Source organism: Netta rufina, assembly GCF_964035555.1.
Source record: "Netta rufina genome assembly, chromosome: 4".
Taxonomy (NCBI): domain Eukaryota; kingdom Metazoa; phylum Chordata; class Aves; order Anseriformes; family Anatidae; genus Netta; species Netta rufina.
This window is the reverse complement of record NC_140127.1, coordinates 29,137,594-29,155,560: the sequence shown is the minus strand read 5'-3', so window position 1 is coordinate 29,155,560 and position 17,967 is coordinate 29,137,594. Positions and strand designations below refer to the sequence as shown.

At 33.5% G+C, this 17,967-nt stretch overlaps 1 protein-coding gene across 1 annotated transcript in view; it reads right to left on the bottom strand.

The window, feature by feature from the left end:
* FSTL5 (follistatin like 5) overlaps nucleotides 1–17,967 on the bottom strand; it is a gene marked incomplete at both ends in the record, with an annotated part of 267,251 nt that overhangs the window by 17,012 nt on the left and 232,272 nt on the right. Inside the window, 3 exons of the mRNA XM_084286367.1 lie at nucleotides 4,123–4,247; nucleotides 5,763–5,870; nucleotides 10,575–10,724. Of these exons, the coding sequence (XP_084142493.1) occupies nucleotides 4,123–4,247; nucleotides 5,763–5,870; nucleotides 10,575–10,724 (383 nt within the window). The remainder of the gene's footprint in view (nucleotides 1–4,122; nucleotides 4,248–5,762; nucleotides 5,871–10,574; nucleotides 10,725–17,967) is intronic.

Sequence of the window (17,967 nt, the reverse complement as noted above, 5' to 3'; positions counted from 1 at the left end):
TCTGGAATGAAGTGTGGAATTCTGAATCCAAACTTCTGAAATTACTGAATCAGCACCCTACGTGGATTTCATTTATGAAGGTTCACAAGGATTCATTGGCAGCACATTCCAATTACCTCTTTTAAAAATGCTTAGTTTTTGGAATGTGTTGTGCAAATGAATAAGCATAATCTCAGAAAGACTGCTTCCCCCGTTATCCTACACAACAGAGAAATAAGAGAGATAAAGATTCAAACTGAGAACATTATAACTTTATTCAGATTCTGAGCCATCTCACCAATGAGTTGATCGTTCATTCCTCTACTTGTTAAGTCAGGCAACTATATAACATCTAAAATACTTGCTAATAGATTAAAACATCTAAAAAGTTAGAGTGACTCCATTACAGCGAGTTCATTTAATATTGCTTTTGAAACATTTTTCAGCAGCTAGACCTTAATTTATTCCAATTATCTTTTGTTCACTTCGATTTATGAACAGTGGAGCTGAAATAATCAGCTCTTTTACTCCTTAGGCTTCTAAGAATATATTTTCATGAGTATTATACAAGTCATCTTTTTGCAGCTATCCCACATACTAATTGCAAATATCTATTTTTATGATAAGAATTGGGTGTTAGCAGGCAATTAAGGACATGATCATTGGTTGCAATGAACTGCTTTGGCACAGAGCAGTTCAGTGATTAAAATTTTCTTCTCATTAAATGTATAATGCCAACTATTGAAAATACATATACTCGATTTTTAAAAGGCCCATCTACAAATAAGCTTTGTATATATTTTCTCGAGAAATAATTTGGGGGGGGGGGGGGGGAGGGGAAGACTTGGTATCTGTATAGTTTATAACCACTTAACAAATTCCACCCTGTCCACCCGTAAATGGTTAGCAGTTGCAAAAGGATTACATCATTCAGAATTTTAGTTTTACAGGTGGCAAATACACCTGGCTGCAAAAAGCCTTCCTTTTTTTCTGGAAAGGTCTGGTGTTGTTTGGAACTGACTTCTAACAAAGAGCAAATAGGTCTCTAATCAGCTAATTCAGCCAGTGGGTTTATTTCCTGTCTTTCTGTCTTTCAGTATTCACACTCATAAAATGCTCCCCTGGCTAGAATAAGCACCAAATGGCAATAAATTAAAGCTTTATATTCATTGCATCACATTCTACAGAAACACATGCTGCTGTTGAGGCTTTTTATTGTTGACTGTTGACAATTTAGATTTAACAGACAAGTTTTTTTCTTTATCACTATTACTTTGATGTATTTCTCTGATGCAATTAATTCAAAAACTTTCCTGACACATTTCTCATGTGGTTCATTTTCATTTAAGCAACAACAAAAAAACAATTAAGTAGTTGAAGGCCAGACTTTTTATGAAAGGCAAATTCTTTAACAACTGAGTGATTTCACAAAAATAGCTCTTTAAAAAAACGTAAAATAAAAATATGGTTTCTCTATGTAGTCTTTTTTTTTTTTTTTTAATAGAATCAGAAGCTCAAAATTAGGTAGTATTTTAGAAAACTAACATAAGAAAGCAACTACGTGACCTATTTAGACAGAATTCCAATTTCAAATAGACTGAGTTTGACAAAATGAGTTCTTCACTGTCTTTGGACTGGGCCTATTTTTCCTTGTATGATGTCTTTCATATTTTTCTTTTCCTATTTACATGAAAATTAACGTATTTAAGTATCAGTGCTGTTCTATTGATCCTTTTATAGCAAAAATCTGCATGAATAATTATATTACTATCTGATAGAATATGTATCTTGTAAATAAATGTGCTTGCCTATACTGTATAGAATTATTTTACATTCCATTAAACAAAGCAAGCATTTTTACTAATTCAATACAATTTTTAGTGATGCATTGTGTAACATTTTCAAAATGGTTAAGTCATGCCAATATTTATTGAAATGTTAACTGATTAATTTCCCCCCCATCACCTGACATCAGCAGTCAGGTCTTGGACTTTTAAAGACTTGCACACATGAATGTAACATTAATTCATTTCATATGCCATCAAATGTGTGTGTGGAACAGGATGTTCAACAGGATGTGGAACAGGTGTGCAACAGGATCCCTTAGAATTGTTCAAGGAGAGAACTGAATCAGTCACTGTAGATCACTAACTGCTGTCTTCTGTCAGTGCAGTCGTTGGCAATGGATAAGGGAGCTATGCAGAGAGGAATCACCAGCTGTAAATTCCCTTAAAGATAAAGCTGAACAAAGTTGCCCTCCCTAGGGCAATAATTTTGTAATAAACATCAAAATCAATTAGTCAGAAGGGTAGCACCTCTAATGCTGGTAGTTTATGTAGTGTAGCTTCTAGAGTAGCTTCTGTTCTCTCAAAGAATTCATGCTCCAAATGTAGCAGAATTATTTAATGGTTTTCTATGGCTGAGCTTAGGAACACAATGTGCATTTATCTACTTGTTTAAAGCAACGTGGCAGTAATGGTACTTAGAGTTAATTTCTATTCATACATATTAATTTACACATTCCTTTTAAAGTGCATATGGCTGATTGATAATTTATTTGTTAAAAGTTTTGTAGAAAACTAAAATTTTTCTTTTTCTTTTTTTTTGATATAGACTAGATTCTTCACAGGCACATATTGTAGAGTAAATTCTGGAACCAATTGTAAAATCAACCTAAATTTGATGTTTTCACTTTTTTAAAAGACTAAATCTTTTTATGAGACTAAAATCTTTTTGGATGGAGATGCATATTTATATATATGATTTGAGATTTTAGCTAAACATGAGTGATGCCTTCTCATAACTGAAGGAAAGTTAGAATCATCCTAATTAGAGCATTTCTATAGATATTTGAACTTAGAAGGGCACAATAAGCAAGGAAGTTAATTATTTGCTGAGGTCATTTACACTTAAATATATCTGTGTCACTTTGCTAATAACCTAACAGTTCTAAGCGTACAAAGTACTAATAACTATTAACATAAGATTCAGATGTACAAATCCTAGAAGGCAGAATTTTTCTACCCTACAGGTAGAAATGTTACAGAAAACATTAAAAGAAAATGAAATTTCACATTCCTACTAATGCATTTGGAGGAAGAAAAATAGAAGTAGATTTTCATTTAAGAGGCATTGGTGAAATTCGGAAAATATTTCTGCTCTACATCTGTATTAAACTTTGCCCTCTTTTCCTCACACTCTCTTTCCTTGTCCCATGTGTCTCTAAAATCCAACTTGTTACTTCCTTACAGTTTTCCATACTTGGTATATTTCTATCGCAGCCAAAAGTTGTCTATTCCGTGGACACACAAATAATCCTACATTCATTGAGAGAAATAACTAAGGTCCCAAGAACTTACTGTATTTTACAGTATGGATTATAGTGCAAACCATTTTTAACATGTAAGAATTTCATCTACTCAGCACCCATGATATCAGAAAAACTTTATGCATGCATCTAAATAGAGTTTACACAGCTTGCTTGTTTTGCACAACTTTACATTCTAAATAGCTTACATGTAGCTTGCTTTAAAAACAGATAGCCTGATTAAAAAAAAAAAAAAAAAAAAAAAAAAAAAAGAACAGAATTAGCAAGAGACTCTAGTTCAGAAAGACTTAAGTTATGTTTTATCATAATTCCTTTTAAAACTCCGTAAGTGGCTTTTCTGGTCTGTTTATCAAGAGAAAAACTTTAATGCAAAATATATATAATACAACGTGGCAAATACTATATATAAAACAGCTGCTCTGGTGTAGAAGAAACTAGGGAGTATCATTTTCAAATTAAGATTTATGCTCCTAATTTAGGGAATTATCTCAATGTTACAGCTATCAATTCATCAAGAACACCCCGGGTGATATTACATCTCAAATTTAGTATCTAGAGTAATGAAATTTTTGAACGTTTGATGAGAAAAGGAAAAAAAAAAAACAAAACAACACATTTTAATAAAGGTTTGTTCTGATAAATTCAACAGCCTTTATTCAACAAAACTCACATGAAGTTTGTATATGAAAAAGAGTCTTTCCAAGCTATACTAAAAAGGCATGGTCTCACATTTTCAAGATTATTTTTAATTTGTTTTATTTGGAGAAAATATTATAGTTCATTTGAAAGTTAATTATAACTGAGTTAAAACTTACCTTATATGGGTAATGATGAGGGTTGTAGCAGGAATGAAAAAGTCATCTACTCTGTCAAACTGCTTTCCTACTGGCTGAGTATGGATTGTGTGATGAGAAACACTCCCACTGGCTTGTGTTATCACCTACATAAAGTAACATTATTACAAACTATGGAAATACTCCTTCAAAATTTAATCTAAGTACATTCATACAATATTGCCTCTGTATTCCATGTACTGTGTTAATCTTCAGCTAGAAATGACAACACAAACGACAGTGAATCAGCATTTCAAATTTCAGAGAATTTTACATACCTAACATACCTGATCTTCATATTTCCTTTCTCTCCCCATTTTTTTTCTCTAATGGAGTCCATATTTATTCATATATATTATTAAAGTCTCCAGCAGTTAGTGAAAAATAATATTTTTATTTACCTATTCTCACACTTGACCCTAGATAGGGATTATGTTTCTTAAGCACTGCAGTCTAAGTGAAAATATAAGATTAATTGATTCACAGGAAGCTATGCTTATACATACTCCCAAGTCTTGTCAATCATGAGGCAATTCGATATAGCACATATATATTTCAGAAGAGCAAGTGGGTTTCAGTTTATATATTTCTTAAATTGTTGAACCAATTCGCCTTGAATTTTCCTCAAATCCTGAACAGTCTCTGCAGTAAATCTTTATAGACAAGTAAAAGACAATTTTATATTAATAGCCAGTGTGATAATCATTTACATGCTCTTAAGACTGGATTAAAAAGCAAAATAATTGATTATGGATAGTGTAAAGGAAATGGAGAGTGAAGATGATCACTGGCTTTAAAATAGGATATGTGTGACTCAATTATCAGTCATTTTCTTAGGAGGAGTGACAGCAAAACTGTCACAAATTATCCTGCATATTCACAGTTACTAAGAGTCTAGAGGTGCTAAAAAGATGTTTTTAAATGTTAATCATTTTTTACTATTTAAGCCCTACGTTTGAATTTCTCTTACTTCTTATGCATTTAAAAACAAATAAGGTCTCCATTGACTTCTGGAAAAAGGAAAATAAGTTGAAATAATTTTGAAATTATGACACAGACTATCTCCATATTCTCATAGGATTACTTTAAATTAGGAGAAGAAAGTAGTGAAAAAGCAGCAAATGCAATTACAGTTTCTTGAAATGTTTCTTTAGTGGCTGTCCCTAGGCTTGCCACTGCTCAGAGGACATGTGAAAAAGAAAAACTGTTATTATACATCTGAAGAAAAAAAAAAAAAAAAGGAACTGTCTTACCTTACTTACTTACTCTTACATTTTACTCTTATTTTAGTGAAATATGAATATGCCTAAAATCAGACGTATCCTCTAATTAGGGGCAAAAACATCATAAGCAGCAAGTTTGCTCTCAAAAGACTGGCAAAACATGCTACTGTTTTTACCTGTATTCCATAGACTTCTATCAAGTTGATATAGTCAGTTCTGAGTAAAGGTATTGAAAAAAAATATATATATATTAAAGCAAAGTCAGTTATCTTATATCTTACTACCTCTGCTGGGTCATCATAATAATGTTTAAAGGGAAATATACAAATGTCTCAATTACATAAAGATTCAGCCTATCTAGATTTCATAGCATATAATCAGTCTGATCAATATACCCACCTGCAAAGTTGGTGAATTCTTTTCCATGTCTCCCCAGCTCAGAACCCAGACTTGATCATGTGATTTATCATAGTGTAGTTTCACTGGGACAGGATCTGTACTCACTGCCTGCAGCAAAATAAGAGAAGAAATTCTTACCTTCTGTCACATTTTAAAAAGAAAAACAATAAATATGACTGAATTAAAATGATGGCTGGACATACATTTCCTGATGTTTTAGGATCATATTTAAAAATCATGTTGTCAGTTTTTGAAATGGTCCTCTGATTAATTCAAAGTTACTGAATCACTGATTTTTATCCATTATGTGTTCTAATATTTGACATCAAGACTGCATCATATTGAGGCTATTAAGAAGCTGAAAATAAACATTTTAAATCAAGTAAAAATGTACTTACCTTCCTTCCCAACTATCCCTCTCTTCATACATACCGGTTAAAAGCTACACAAATTACTGGAAAATGGCTAAAAAGGGAAATTATTCTCAAACTACATAGTGAATCAACACATGTGCCTGCACAGTCCTGCATAAAACCAACACAATGTTACTGCAGACAACTCTGCTAAAGTGTATACTGTTGAAGTTGGTAAGCCTGTTAACATACAAATGTTTCCCAGATATGATTTCTACTTTTTGTAGATGTGATCAGAACCAAGGTGTTTTCCCTACCACCTTGAGTTTTGCCTCCAGAGACTAAAAACCTTATAGGCTACATTTTCTTTTTTTAGGAGAAAGACTGAATAATCAAAAGGGAGGACAGACTATTTGATTAACAGACGTTCTGTACGAGGTAACAGTTGTGGGGATTACTTTTCTATATTCATCGTTAAAGCAGAAAAAATAAGTGGAAATTGTTTTTAAGTCTCACTACTACCGAACAATAAAGCACAGCTTGTTTATCAGTTTGTCAGGGAGTGTACCAGCTGGCTAATTAAGTGAACCTAATTTAAAGTAATGATGTAGATCCTCAAGATAATGCGCTAATGGCTGGCTGAGATTGCTGATGATACTTAACCGTACTCCTGAGGTGTTGGAAGTCACAACTTCATGTAAAAAAAAAAAATCATTTTTTTCTTTTAGAAAATGGAAAACTAAGACAGGTTGCTGCTCACCAGATGATTTAAAAACAGAAAAGTCCCCCTTGGAAAAGGTCATTCAAGTTTCATAACATTTCCTACTGCAAATAGAAGACAATTAGTCTAAAATAATACTTTGGTGGCTGTTGTATAGTTATTTTGTTCAGACGTATCAAAATTCAAGTTGGATTCCTCAAATGAAAGGGCTGGCTCGTGCATGTTCTGCTCAATGAGCACCAGTTGTATTCTGGATTTGGGCCATGGCACTGCCTGGAGGAGAAGGAATTACCTGTGGAGTCATGCAAGGATAATGCAACTCCCAAGAAAGGACGAGACAGCAAAGAGAAGCTCAGAGTCTTGGAGATGTGCTTTCACAGCTGTTTCTAGCTATTCCAGGCTCAAATGCCACCAGCACAGTGTACTAAATGACAGTCGACTGAAAGACGACTTGAAGTCGTCCTACTCAACTTTATGTTGCTAAGCAGTTCCAAACAATTACAGGTGACAGCACTTGTTTTCAAGAACTTAAAAATGAAAGTAAATATTTTTCTTAACTTTAAAAGCTATGATTTAGATGTACCTGGCTAAATCAGAAAACCTATGAATACCTCCTTAAAGATACACCACCCACGTCCCTAGATTGGAAACATATATTGAAATTTAAAATGGCTATTCTAGTATCTTTTTAGAAAAAAAAATCATCCTACAACCTAGTTATTTACATTATCTAGATGTATACATGTACACTTCTATATACATTTTCTTCATTAACTTTTATAGCATAAATTAATGAATATAACGTGCATAATAGTACTTCAAACAAAAGACCATAATAAAGAAAACCACATCAATATGTTTCCTAAAAAAAGGCTGTTCAAAGGTGACCTGGCTATTATTACAGTAATGAAAAAGCGATGCTATTCCATTTTTCAAGACTTTTTTTTTTTTTTAAGGTGAATTGTATGTTGTTGTTGTTTGGCCCTTGATTAGCATGAAGGCTTGTGTAGTACTTGGTTTAACTTAATATGCCTTTTGAGGAGCACTGAAATAAGGCACAAAGCCTAGACCATTACAGATACTTGAATATTTAATCTAACTCCATACAAGAACTGGAGAATCCCTCTATTCTAATCTTTGTTGCGGAGGGGTATACTTTTAGTTGGTGGCTAATTTATTGAATTTTACTCTATAGTTAACATGTAAGGTTAAGTATCTCTAGGCATACCATTAACAATACAATAAAACAATTAATAAAACAATTACAAATCTCTTTTAAAGCAAATCTGAAATCTGATCAAACTATTCCATAAACACTAAGTTCAAAACAGCTTCCAACTTTTTTTGTTTTTTAACATATCTCAGTAAGCTCTAAAGGCATAATATTGTCTCTCTTGTCATTGAAGTCTAAATGTTAATAAATGCAATTGAATTGAAATATCATTCATCAGTTTGACAAATTAAGATGACAAATTAATGCCAGTTGGAGACCAGGGAAATCATTGCTAGAAATTCCAGTTCTTCAAATAAGAGGATTGCAGTGAGAATTTTTTTTCAAAGTCTCTTCCTGAAGAAGTACATCAAATTGGTTGTAAAAAGTCTTATTCTCAGAAAACCAATTCTGATATGCAAAGGGTAAACTTAACTATATAATAACAATAATAATAATAACGATAAAATAAAAAGAAGAAAGGGAACAAAAATATTAATAACTTTTTATGTTTAACTTTTTTTTTTTTTAAAGCATTTTATCCATCCCCATCCTCATTTGGAATGGCTAAGGTTTTCAGTGCAGCTATGTCTACTGAGTCAATTGATACACAAGGTAGTAAATATAGATGTTTAAAGAATATAAAGTGATATGGATTAAAATGTTTTTGTCAAGGTAATTTTATTTAAAAATTACAGTTTTACTATTTATTCTTTTAAAATTCTATACTAATATATATTATATATGTATTCTAATATATATATAATCTCTATATTAAAGATTTTCATTCATTTATTGGCCAGAGAAGGCAAAAAAGCTGAAGAAAATCTCTATTTAAGTATTTTTTATTTAAAATAAATTAGAGTTCTAATACAAATCCATGTTATATTTAACTAAAAAAACACACTGGTGATAGATGTGATGATACTATAAGTAACTCTGTAGATGTTATGTATAGTTTGTAATCATTTGTACGATTAAAATTTGAAGCAGAACATTCAATGTGGTATCAAAACCTCTATATCAGAAAACCTCTCATACAGGTTTTCTTTCTTCAAAGAATCAGAGCAGAATTGTTAACAATTTAACTAGCTTCAGAGCTTTTGCCCAGGAAATAATTTTATTTCAGAAAAAGCATAGCCCCGCTTTTAAAGCAAATTTCAAGAAGATTTTGTATGATCTGTAACGTACTCAAATAAAAACCAAACCAACCAACCAAAGCCGAAACAAAACAACAAAAAAAACCACAAGCCCCAAAAGAATGTTGACACTCCTGTGTTGAAAGCCTTTCTTTACCACTGAAAGCCAAATAAAACCTATCTTTCTGTTCAAGTGACACCTGCCTGAAAAACTAAAGACTATACTATGAAATATAATCTAATATAAAGAAAAAAAAAAGTGTAGTACGGTAGGAACACTAGGCAGAAACCAAATAAGAAAAATAATTACATTTTGCCTTTTTGATATGCCTTGTAAACATAAATATTTTAAGACTGTAAATAATAATCAGAAAGTAATTTAAAATATGCTGGATTTATAGCTATGATTTGCTAAATGCATTCTCATATGCCTTTGACAATTCAACAGAATAAAACCTGGCCTTGTGTCCCCCATTTAACCTCACAGTACATTGACACCACTTATAATGCATTGATGCCAGTGGAAATGGGAGAAAGGAAAAAAAAAAAAAAATAGGAGAGAGACAGTAAGAGAGAAGCCACAAGTAGATTGGTTATAGTATTTTATTTCTATAATGGCAACCAAACTTCAATTTTTACTCCATCCCAATGAAGCTACTGACCATGTGAATTATATTGTGATTCTCAGGCTCTCCTGAAGCAATTGTACTGCTCCAAACTCTAGTATGTATCTTAGCATTGCCTTTACTACAAGGTCTTTTACAAACCATATGAGTTAATTAATCTCTGTACCATAGCATCATTTTCTCTCTTTTTAGCCAATGAATTATTTTGATTAAGCAGAGTATCTCCAATCTATTGGAGTATCTCCAGAGTATCTCAGAGGCTGAGAAACAGACAGTACTACCTACATGGCAGACAGGAATAGAGAAGTTCCAGATCACAGCCTCCGATCTCGGCTAAGCATGGTCTTGTGTCTTCCACAATTACAGAAATTTCTCTATCTGAAAGTTTACTGAGTAACAGCCCTCCACATTCTGTAGCCAACCTAACCCCCTGACCTTTCCTGTCAAAACAGTTAAATTCCATTATGATAAAATACTATTCTATACCTTCAATTTAAAGTGAAAAGTACTTCAATTCAGAAATTTTCCAAAGAACTACATTTCCCCAACTACTTAATATTTGTAAGAGGTATTTTTTCATATTGATTCTGTCCCTGCCAACTGACTATTCACAGGAACAATAATTAAACAAACTGTTGTTAAATGTAAATGAGCTTTTTTCCAGATACTGTTTACTCTCAAACTAATGGCATCTTTTTTTTCCAAAATATAATGAAAAAAACTTAGACATCAAATTAGACATCAACTCAAAAATTAGAAATACCTGTACAACTTTCTGAGACTGTACATCAACAATAAGTACTCTGTTGAGTGTGGGCTGAGTCACGTAAATGAACTTGTCTTTTACATTAACAGCAGTTGCCCATACACACCGCTGAACAGGATCTCCATCAGCTTTGGGACAAACTTCATCCTAGATTTCAAAAGAAACTGAGAAAGTGTAAGAATCAGAACAGCTAATGCAATAGATAAAGGCAAATTAGAAAAATATCAATATTTTTTCTTCCCCCTTTTTAACTGTAAAATACAAATCTCAGAAAATTTAGTGAAGGAAAAAGGACAAGTTGACATCAGGACATATATTGAGGCTAGCCAAAATGCATGTTGTAAACAGTGCTACTCACAAGCACTCTAAGTGTAAAACATACTTCAATACATTCAGGCAGCATTAGCATTTCTGTCCTCAAAGGAACGATGTGTGTTTTCTACACATGTCCTGAGAAAGAATCCCATTTGAAACAATAATACATGTAGAAATAAAGTAAGCAAGAAACCTTTTTAAAAATAACAAACAAATAATGCACACAAATTAGATGCACAATATCTCATTGCTGTACTGAGCTTGCAACTCCCCCTTCTGCATCATCACAGTAAAACTGCAAAGAAATGCTGTTATAGACAGTGCTTACATCTGAGGACACAGCAGTAAGGCAGGTACAAGATGCAGAAATATAAAATTGGAAAGATGACTGTGTAGCTGGAGGCCAAGAGAAGAGGAGGAGATGTGGCGCATGCTGCCACGGGACAAAGCAACAATAATTAGAGGCATTTGCTTTTCTGGTCATGTGGAGTACTGATCCACTGCATCAGAAGTTTGCTCGTGCTGTAAGACATTCCAGAGACCTATCACGCTAGTCTTAAATGCCATATAAATCAATTGCTTCAAATTATCATTCCTTACCCCTCTGTCCTTCCATCCCTACAAAAGGATTAAATTAAAACAAAAACAAAATTCCTGTTGACTTCAGTGAAATCATACTCCATATTCCATAATTACTAACTCTCCTAGTTTATGTTCACTATTTATATTTTGCAAATGTATTACTGTTCATCATATATATAGGTATTTATATCTCTGTTTCTATTTATTCTAAGTAAAGTTTTGTTTTTATCAAAATTAAAAAAAAATATTTGGACAAATACAATACCGTATGTAGAAATTCTCTTAATGAAATAGTATGATTTATTCCTATAACAGATATCAACTTTACGTAAAAACAAAAAGCTGAAAAATATTCTGCATGGAGAGGTACAACATGTGTCAAGGGTTTATTTTGTTGTTTTCCTGACCTATTCCTCTTTTCCCTCTTTATTTTTCTTCTTCTCATTGCAAGTGACAATTTCAACAAAATAAAATTATTATTTTTTTTAGCATTTATTCCTCCTAATTTAAAATGCTCTGTGTCACGCATCATAACTGGTCACTGTGAAAATAATTATGTCAGCAGGTGATGACTTCAGTGTAGAATGAACAGAAAGAATTGAAGAGATCTTTAAAAATAATTCTGTTTTTAAGCCTTAGACTCCTTTTAAATGAAGGGGAAAAATAATGTGACAGAACAATACATCATAGAATCACAGACCATCCTGAGTTGGAATGGACCCACAAGGATCATAGAATTGTTTGGGTTGGAAGGGACCTTAAAGATCATCTCATTCCAACCCCATTGCCTAGGGCGGTGACACTTTCCACTGGATCAGGCTGCTCAAAGACCCATTCAACCTGGCTTTAAACACTTCTGGGGATGTGGCATATACAACTTCTCTGGATCATGGAGTCCAGCTCCTGGTTCCACACAGAACCACGAAAAAAACAGACTATGTGTCTGAGAGTATTTTCCAAACACTTCTTGAACTTCAACAGGCTTGCTGCTGTGACCATTTCCCTGGGGAGCCTGTCCCAGTCTCCAACCACCCTCTTAGTGAAGAACCTTTTCCTCACACCCAGCATGACCTTCCCCTGTCCTGGCTCCACACCATTCCCTCAGGTCCTGTCACTGTCCCCAAAGAGCAGAGCTCAGTGCCTGCCCCTCTGCTACCCTCGTGAGGGAGCTGCAGGCCACCATGAGGCCTCGCCTCAGCCTGCTCTGCTCTGGGCTGAACAAACCAATGGACTTCAGCTGCTCTTCAGACATTCTCCCTCCCATCTAGAAACTGGTCTTCTCAGCCCTCCTTTGGATGCTCTCAGACAGCTTCACGTCCTTCTTATACTGTGGTGCTCAAAACTGCATAGAGTGCTCGAGGTGAAGCTGCACCAGTGCAGAGAAGAGAGGGACAATCACTTCTCTCGACTGGCTAGCAATGCTGTGCTTGATGCATCCCAGGGTACGGCTGGCCCTTTTGGCTGCCAGGGCACACTGCTGACTCATATTCAATGTGCCATCAACCAAAACCCCAGATCCCTTTCTGTGGGGCTCCTCTCCATCTCATCCCCAAGTCTGCACATGTATATCCACAATTGTCCCTTTCCAGATGCAGAATCCATCAGAGCCTGGTATAACCACACTTACTATAACCCTTTGAGCTCGACCCATCTGCCAAGTGTTCACCCATTGTACTATATATTTGTCTAGCTGTATGGTGGACATTTTGTCCAGAAAGATACTGTGAGAAATGTTATTGAAAGCTTTGCTAAAATCCAAAATGATTACATCAGCTGGCTTCCTTTGGTCAACTTGGTGGACATTTCCCTTGTGAAAAGGGACTTTTCCCTATGGTGGCTGTGACCAATGACTGCATATCCAGTACTAATCAATGTTTTCAAGAAGTAGATGATGCATTTCAATGCCAACTTTTCTGTTTCATCAACATTCTTTGCCTGCTGTGCCTCTGTACATTTGAGAAAATACACTCAATCTTTATATGTCAAATAAGAAATAAATCAATTTTGAGCTCTAATGGAAGGCGTTTCTTTACAGAAGATCAATAGCCCCTGTTTGTTCCTATGTGGTTCTAAAACCTCAACAAAGCGAAGGTCTTTCAGAAATCACATTGATAAGGAAAAGTTACTAAACTCAGGTTCCATGGGATGGCACATAATCAGGACCTTCAGCAGAACTTAGACATATAAAGAGTAAGATATATCTTGCACTGCTAAAAAAGCCATGCACTCTCTAGAGAGGTTTAAAATCTGTTTTTAAAGAACAATAAGCATAGTGACAAAGCAAACTTTTTTTCTTAAACATGGCTAAAAGCTTTTCATTATATAAAGTGAAGTGTCAACATAAACAAGTGTGTTTCTAATATTATGTGCAATCATCAGATCTACTGTCATTCGCCCTCTGTGCAACTGTCACTTCAATTGGAAGATTGTTCACTGATCTCAAATTGTGCTTTATATTTATTCTAAATACGCCTTGTCTTAGTTCCATGCTTTATCTAAACAGATAACTACTTTTAGATTGTTCCTTTTGTGTCCTCACAAACATTCCTGTTGTGTCCTCAGCAAACAATTACTTCAAATAATGTATCCTTAAATGTTTATATCTTTAAATGTTTATCCTGTGTCCTTTCCAGTCATCTCTCTTAGAAACTCACCTTAGTTTTCTTCATTTTTTGATGCTGTTGTTCTACAAAGGCACATTCAACATACCATGTAAAAATAGCACCAACTCCCACTGAAGGAATTCAGGTTCCTCGCACATGGCATCATATAGATTAGTGTAAATGATTAATCATACCTCCCACTGTGGAGGTATACCAGGACAGAGCTATTTTCCTGAATCTGAGTTTAAAACACTGATTGAAATGTATTTCCAAATATTCTCTCAATGTAAAAGATTACATACCTAAATAACATATATGTATATATGTATGTAGATGTATGCATACACATATTTTATTTTAATTAGAAACTACAGGGCATGATTCTTAACACATAGATAATTCATAAAACTCAATCCTTCTTTTCCACTTCAGTACAGCAAGAAAAAAGCACCATACTGTCTTAGATCAAAAGTAAAAAATAGAGAAAGATAAATTTACACATACAAATTCAATTTACTCATTTTAGAATATTGCTTTTATTATAAATTCCTATAACACAATGCCAACTCTCACTCTGCTCCAAAATTAAAAAAAAAAAAAAAAAAAGTGTTTCTCTGAAGCAACAGTAAAAAATATGCACCCAAATTCTCATATCCAAAATAGACTTTTTCCTCAGCAGCAGTGGGTTTATGCAGTTGTTTCCCTTCTTATTCACGTTAATCTAGAAGCTCCAGAAATAACTTCAATCAATGGTACCAAAATCTTACTTTTGAAAAGTTAGCAGTTATCTGATTAGACAGTTCAAATTTCTTTGACGTTAGAAGCAATAATTCTAAGTCTCTATATTAATTTCCCCAGAGGCTGGGTAATTGGTTAAAATAATTTCTCCTTGAAATATAAGAATAAAACCACCATTTTCTTCTTCTAATTAAAATATGAGCAATTTACTTTTTCCTAATTCATTCTCTAAAAAAGCTAACATCTGATAGAACATTAACTTATTTCATTGCTTTTTTCCCAGACTTTTAATCAAAAAGTGTCTCACCCTACATCATGTCAGCAAACGGAGGAAAATAAATCCTCACAGATTTTTTTTTAAACTAGACTGGGGCAAAATTCTCAGGAGAAAACACATGTTTACAGATTTCTGTGTGCAAACTCCTTGTTTATAAATCTAGACTTAATGCAAGAGTCCTATGTGTTTTAACAAGAATTTGAGTAAATCTCTTTAAGCAGTATAATGAAAACTCCACCTATGCTTTAATTAGCTAATAGTAAGATAACATTTACAGGAGTGTATCTGTCCAGGTTTGAATTTATACATCACCTATTCCATCTTACAACAGAAAGTTGTAAATGATGAACATACTTGTTATTCAACAGTGAAAATCACTGTGGACCTTTTTCATTTTTTTTCCTCAACAATTATGCATTTACTACACTTCCTGTGTCACAAGAGTGTAAATATGTAAACAAAAGAAATTTCTGTGGACTAATTACTGTGTCTCAAGTTTACATCCAGTGGAAACTTTGCTCTGGCACATAGTAACATTTTGAATATTATTATGAAATTAAGCATTCTGTTCCAACCTTTCTCACATATTCAACTTCAAATATTAGAAGTCTCAGTTTATTCAAACGCATACCTATTTTATTCTGAAATATGGCCATGATGTGTTAGTTCTTGTAATAAAAAGGGAATCAGAATTATGTTGAAACCAGAATGATTTTTCTATCAATCTCAACATTTTTAAATTGCCTTCCCCCACCCTTCCCCAATTATTTTAACTGGAGGGTAAAATAAATACACTGTTGCATAAGAATTAGAATTCAAGGGCTTTGTATAATATTAATTTGCAGAATATAAATAGAGGTTCCATATTAGTATGGAATATGCCCCAAACACTTCAGAATGAGAATACATTTAACTGCTGAGAAGCTGTACTTGGAGCATGGATAAGGATCTATGTGACAACAGTTTAAACAGAATTGTCAATATTAGCCCAATAAAAGTCACCTTTCATTTGGTACTTACTTAGAATATTCCAGTAATTTAAATGATTCTGAGAAGGAGTGGAGGAAGCTCTTTATAACTTCCTGTGAACCAAGATGATCCAGTAAAGCGCTAAATCTTTTCCTTCACTTTAAACACAATAAAAGTCTAATTGATTCCCATGTTAGGCACACACTAAAGTGCTTCACTGTATTTACACTCAGTTGCATAAGAGGCAATTAAATATTTAGATAAGAGTTCTCAAGTATATCGTTATTGAGAAATTGTATTTACCTTAGGAAAATTAGCATAGCTACATAAGCATGTGTAAATACCGCACCACTCATTCAAAACACAATGCAATGCCATGTAGAAACACCAGAGTTCATTCTTTTACAAAAGCTCAGATAAAGGTAATTCTATTTTGCTGACAAGTAAACAGGAAAGCCAGAAAGGAACATTGCAGTATCATGTGTATTTCACTTCTAGTACCTAAACTGCACTGCAAAATTTAGAAATGTTTCTACACTTTAACAAATATTTGACAGTGATACAGGTCTACTGGAGTTTTACTAATCGTTTGAGCAGCTAATTGAGAAAAATGTAAAGAAATGGAAGAGTTTAAAGCAAGCACGAAATGATTTCCTATAGGTATACATCTATATTAAGAGCTAAGTGACACAGATTCTCTTAGCAATAGCCACCATAGATTTGAAAGGCTATATAAAGCAACTTAAAAATATGCAATATAGCAACATCTCTGATTAGCAGTTATATGACAGTTGAAGAGAATTAATAGCAAACAATTTACAACACCAGCTCTTACCATTAAACAGTCACATACTGAGCTAGGTAAAAATTTGACCATGGGATAGAACTGAGCCATTTTGTTATCATTATTTAGAGAAAATGATTTTTCCAAAGAGGAAGATAAGACATTCTGCAAAGGAGGCAACAGTTATCTAAAGCTCCATGAGTTTTTTGGTTTGGTTTTCAGTTATGTACTATTATATGTATTACTGTTAGTATTAACAGTATATGCAAGAAATTCTTTTAAATTCACGTTTCATCTTTTTCTCTTTTTCTTGCAAGAACAAAGATTTATTAACTTCTATTATAAGTGAAGGAAGAAGTTTTTGGTGTTCAGAAGAATATGTAGAAATATTGTTGAATTTAATGGGCAAAATGACATGCATGCATGAGTACAAAGCTTAATTTCTGGCTATATATATTTTACGACAAACCAGAGATACCCGAAGAAGCACAAGTCTACACCTACTTAAAAATGAAAGCTGCCAAGTAGTCTGCTTTCCTGGTTTCTTTTTTAGGGATGGTTGGGGGGGGGTTAATTATTATGCTAATTTATGTTTGAAGGCAACAAGAAGGAATTAAGTCTGACTTATCCATCCTGATTATTACCACATTTCAATAAAAATACATTTAAAATCTAGCCTGCACTTTAGACCGATAAAATTTTAACAGACTTCTTAAATAATCAGGTTTTGAATTAAACAGCCATAAAAAAGCTCTTTGGCTTATTTTTGGCTGTGTCAACCTAATTTCACTTAAGCTGCACAAATCAAGGTATGATTAGCTGTTCAAAGCATAATTATTCACACTAAAATAAATCTTGCTGTTGAGTACAGCAGCCTTTGACATCAATAATGTAAATTGAAGAGGCAAATTCCAATGAGACAGTTCTGCTGTTACTTTGTGCTGTTCTGCTGTGCTGTGGTATTAGGGAAAAAACAAACTGTACAGCTCATGGGTTATTACACATGGGTTCTCATTTCAAGGTCACTCATTCAAATCCAAATAATGAAAAAAAACCAACTATTATTTTTGAAAGCTAATAGATCATATAAAACAAGTCAATGTAGTGACTAGTACCAAGTGT